The 5,368-nt window shown below is 38.7% G+C and overlaps 1 protein-coding gene across 1 annotated transcript; it reads left to right on the forward strand.

Annotated features, from left to right (window-relative positions):
• The first annotated feature begins 3,826 nt into the window (after window positions 1–3,826).
• LOC129655640 (transmembrane emp24 domain-containing protein 7-like) lies at window positions 3,827–4,540 on the forward strand. Its single transcript, XM_055586666.1, is given in 1 exon segment — window positions 3,827–4,540. A coding segment is annotated over 1 exon segment (714 nt).
• The last annotated feature ends 828 nt before the right edge of the window (window positions 4,541–5,368 follow it).

Raw genomic sequence — 5,368 nt, forward strand, 5'->3', positions numbered from 1 at the left:
TGCTTCCTGACCTGCATACAGATTTCTCAAGAGGCAGGTCAGGTGGTCTGGTATTCCCATCTCTTTCAGAATTTTCCAGAGTTTATTGTGATCCACACAGCCAAAGGCTTTGGCATAGTCAATAAAGCAGAAATAGATGTTTTTCTGGAACTCTCTTGCTTTTTCGATGATCCAGCAGATGTTGGCAATATGATCTCTGCTTCCTCTGCCTTACCCCTATCTTAATTTCCTATATCTGTGATTCAGTTTCTGTTTTCAATTTACCCATTTCTTTTCTCCAGAAATATATCACTGTTGCAGATGCTGCTTTTGAGTCCAAAGTCTGGGGTTCCCTTGCAGTCCTGAAATTGCGGTTTTCTGCTCACTGTCTTTCAATGTTCCCAGGCACTTATATAGGGAAACCAACTCCCAGTTGTTCAAACATTAGATGAAAATTATTAAAGTTTGGTCACATTGGCCATTACAGGGAGTCTTGTGTTTCAAAGCAAAAAGAAATAGTCCAATCAGGGGGAAAATCCTTGCCCCTAATCTCAGGAAAAAAATACTTAAACAGAGTGTCCTAGGATTTCTAGTAAATCACACATTTATCCCACACTTTAAGGCAGTGGGGCCCTTGTCTTGAGAAAAGGCTGTCATCTAAATCTGTATCTTTTGTTCTCCTTTAAGTTCTATTTTGGACTTCCCAGGTGGCTCACTGGTAAAGAATCTGCCTACCAATGTAGAAGATGTGTTCGATCCCTGGGTTGGGAGATCCCCTGGAGGAGGAAATGATGACCCACACCAGTATTCTTGCCTAGAGAATCCCATGGACAAAGGAGTCTGGTGGGCTACAGTCCATGGGGTTGCAAAAGAGTCGGACACAACTTAGTGACTAAAGAACAACAGCAACAAATTCCATTAATATTCCAGTAAAAGTTTCCTAGCAGTTTGGGAACACTCACACCTCGTTCCTGCTGGGCAACTTAAATGCAAATGTAACAAAGAAAGAAATTATTTGTCTCAAGTTGAATAAATGTGTATCTAACTTGATAGCATCTTCAAATAATTTTGAAAAAATTCAAGAGGACAGAGCTTAGATCACTTTTCCTCTAAACTTGACTCCACAGGCTTCATCGGTTCAAAATATTTATTTGCTGATGCCACTAACAACATCTGGGAACCACCACTGTGCAGAAAAAACTATGATTGCCACCACTGTTATATATCTGAAGTCCTCTTACGTGCCGATGGTTCTGAAAGCCAAAGTAATTTCAAGTTCTTTGGACCAGGTTAAGGTAAGCGCAAGTCAGACCAGCTCCAAAACTCACAGAGGAAAACTCATTTTGGAATCATCATCTTCTGCCTTTCAATCCTTCCCAGTTTAATCAACCAGTTCAAGGCATCACAGGTTAAATGAGAACCAGTTAATCCCAGTCTCTTTATTTGAATAGATGATCCAAACATAAGAAGAAAACATCACATGTATATGATTCAGTAAGAGGAAGACAAAACCATTAGAGGAAATCCAGACCGTTTGCTAGTGCCAACCCCGAATCAACAGTAGATGGCGCCAGAGGACCTTAGTAGGAGCCAATCGCTTTGCTACCATCTCCAAGATTACCTTTTATTTCCCACACCATTTACCCAGGATTTCTAGGGAAGGAGTCATGGTTCAGACCATAGATTCTGGAGTCAGACTGCCTGGCTTCACAATACCGCATTTGCTAGCTGGGTGATCTTGGACGAGTCTTGAACTTGATTTTCCTCTTTGTAGAATAGGGATGTTAAAAGCTCTATCTTGCAGGATTGCTGTGAAGATAATGTGAATTCTTACATATAATCATAGGCAATGGCTTCTTGTACACAATAATCTTTCAAAGTGTTATTTGTTAGTGGACACACAATATAAAAAGAAGTTCTGTGGTGAGAGCAAAAGCATAATATTTAGGAGGGTGAGAAAAAGGGTAAATTTTGTGGAGGATTGAAATTAAGTTGCTATCAGAATAAAATTGACTGTCAGTTCTGTCTGTAAAGTGTCTTTTGTAAGCTTCTTGAAAACCAAAAAGTAAAAACCTACAGTAGACATGCAAAAGGTAGAGAGAAGGACATCAAAGCACACTGTCATCAATTCACAAAATTATCAATTCACAAAGGAAGATCACAAGTAAGGAAGAAGCAAGGAACTAAAATGTGGGGGCAAGAAACCAATAGGATGACATTAGTAATTCCTTACCTATCAGTAATTATTTTAAATGTAAATGGATTCAATTCTCCAATCAAAATAGAGTGGCTGAATGAATAAAACAACAAAGCCCAGCTATATGTTGCTACAAGAGAGTCACTTCACTTTTAAGGATACATATGGGCTCATTAAATAGATGGAAAATGATATTCCACGAAAATAGAAAGCAAAAGAGAGCCGAGGTCCTATACTTATATAAGACAAAATAGACCTTAATTCAAAAGCTGTAAAAAGAGACAAAGATGGCTATTATATTAGAATAAAGGGCTCAATTTATCAAGGATAATCAATCATCATTATATATATACATCCAACATCAGAACACCTAAATATAAAAGCAAGTACTAACATCTCTAAAAGGAGAAATAGATTAAACTACAGTCAGGAGGCTAAGAATAGTCAATGGGGAAAGGATAGTCTTTTCAACAGAAGGTATTGGGAAAATGGATAACCATGTGCAGAATAAAATTGGATCCCTATCTTACTCAACACATGCACATCGACTTGAAATGTATTAATATTAAAGACTGAAATGTAAGATCTGAATCTATAAAATCCTAAAAGAAAACATAGAGGAAAATCCCATGACATTGGTTTTAGCAATGATTTTCTGGAAATGACACCAAAAGCAAAAATCAAGTGGGACTACTTCCAGCTAAAAAGCTTCTGCTTTTAAATGAAAACGAAAAGGCAGCCTGTGGAAAGGAGGAATATATTTTCAGACCATATATCTGACAACAGGTTATTATCCAAAATACATGAGGAGCTAATATGATTGCATGGCAAAATAGTAAATAACCCGATTAAAAGATCTGAATAGACATTTTTTTCCCCCAGAAAATATACAAATAGACATACAAATAGCCAAGAGATACACAAAAGGATGCTCAACATCACTAATCATCAGGGAAATATACATTAAATCACAGTAAGATATCATTTCACATTGTCAGAATACCTGTCATCAAAAAATTAGGAGGTAAGTGTTGGTGAGAATTTGGAGACAGGGGACCCCTTAAGCACTTTTGGTGAAAAAGTAAACTGTTGCAGCCACTATGGAAAATGGTTTGCAGGTTCCTCAAAAAATAAAAGCAGAATTACCATGTGATTCAGCAATCTCACTTCTGGATATATATTCAAAGGAAATGAAATTATTATTTTGCAGAGGTATTTGCAACTCCATGTTCATTGCAGCATAGTTCATAATAGGCAAGACGGGGAAACAACTTGCGTGTATATCACTGGAAGAATTTTAAGGACAATATATACATGTACATATATACATGTGTGTGTACATACACACAGAGTGGAAGATTATGCAGCCATAGAAAAGGAAATCTTGCCATTTGGGACAACGTGGTGGGACCTTGAGGGCATTATGCTAATGTAATAAGTCAGATCAAGAAATAAAAAAAGCTTTTTTTTCACTTGTTCTCTGCTGGCTATACTTCTGCTCCCCAGGTTGTTCTAGCATCTGGGCCCTGGTCGCTCAGTACCTTCCACCACACCCAGCAACTCGCTCCGCATCTTGAATCTCTCAGAGGCTCGGAGCATCTCGGCGGCGCGTCTTCGTGGTACCACCCCAGCCGAGGCCTGCAGCGCGCAATGAGTCAGTGCAGACCCACCCCGCGTCCCCGCAGCTCCGTTGGGGCCACCGTCTCGGGATGCCCCGCGCAATGCTGGGTGGCCGCCCTGGGCCGTTGGTACTGTAGGCTGCTCCTGCTGCTGCTGTTCCTGGTGCCAGGCTCCGGCAGCACCTGCGAGAGCACCTTCGAGCTGCCTGACAATGCCAAGCAGTGTTTCCACAAGGACATCACGCAGGGCACCAAGTGCACCCTCCAGTTCCAGGTAATTACTGGTGGTCACTGTGGTCGACTAGAAGATCCTGATGGTAATGTGTTGTACAAGGAGATGAAGAAACAGTATGATAATTATACCTTCACAGCCTCCAAAAACGGGACATACAAATTTTGCTTCAGCAAAGAATTTTTTACTTTCACACATAAAAATGTATATTTTGATTTTCAAGTTGGAGAAGATCCACCTTTGTTCCCTGGTGAGAACCGAGTCAGGACTCTTACCCAGAGGCAATCTGTCTGTGTTTCAATTCACGAAGCTCTGAAATCTGTCATTGACTGTCAGACTCACTGACTGAGAGAAGCTCAAGGCCGAAGCAGCGCTGAGGATCTAAATACAAGAGTGGCCTACTGGTTAGTAAGAGAAGCCCTCATTCTTCTGGTGGTTAGCATAGGGCAGGTATTTCTTTTGAAAAGCTTTTTCTCAGATAAAAGAACCAGGACAACTTGTGTTGAATCTTAACTACATTTTGAGAATTGATGCACCATTGCCACTGTAATATTGCTGTCCTCTAATTAACTTTAGGTACAGAAGAACTTAATATTGGCAACATTTTTAGAATCTTACTCATACACCTGTGGGGGTGGGGGGAGGGATGTACAATGCATATCCCCAAGCTGTGGAAAGGACACCTTTTTTTTATTTGTAAAGGTAGAAAAACTTCGGGGCTTATTTTGGGCTATTCAAAAATACTCAACACAATGATCTACACTTTTCTGGATTGTTACTATCTACTCTTTGCACACTAAACTTTAGTCATTTTGATACCTTTTAACTATTTAAAAGTACTTTTCTTGTACGTTGTGGATATTTTAAAAGCTTTTAGTTTAATGTCAACGTGTTGTGGAGGAAGAAAGTTACCTTTTAGTTGTTTATAGTAAATAAAGTTTTGTTTTTAAGAAAACCAAATGTGATTAACTGTAGCCCAAGCCCTATTCTGCACTGTTTAATTTTATGAGGAAACAAATCTACCATAGAAATGTTAGTTAATATTGATAAAATTTTGAATTGACACATCACGGTTTAATTTTTTTCTCAGTAGCTTGGAAAATGTCATTTTTGTTCTTTGGATTTATTCTATGATCTATATAACCAGTTATGTTATTTTTTTTTTTCATAAATATATTCTGATCTCACAGGAGCAAGCATGTTTCAGTAACATAATAGAGTTTACACAAACCTTAAAAATCAGATTATTGTTAACAGGTAGAATAATTACAGAATAATTTAAGACACTACAATGGGGAGCAAATGATGTGAGAAAACTCTTAGTGAGTTATTAGCACATGT

Source organism: Bubalus kerabau, chromosome 1 (genome assembly GCF_029407905.1).
Source record: "Bubalus kerabau isolate K-KA32 ecotype Philippines breed swamp buffalo chromosome 1, PCC_UOA_SB_1v2, whole genome shotgun sequence".
In the NCBI taxonomy this organism is placed as follows: domain Eukaryota; kingdom Metazoa; phylum Chordata; class Mammalia; order Artiodactyla; family Bovidae; genus Bubalus; species Bubalus kerabau.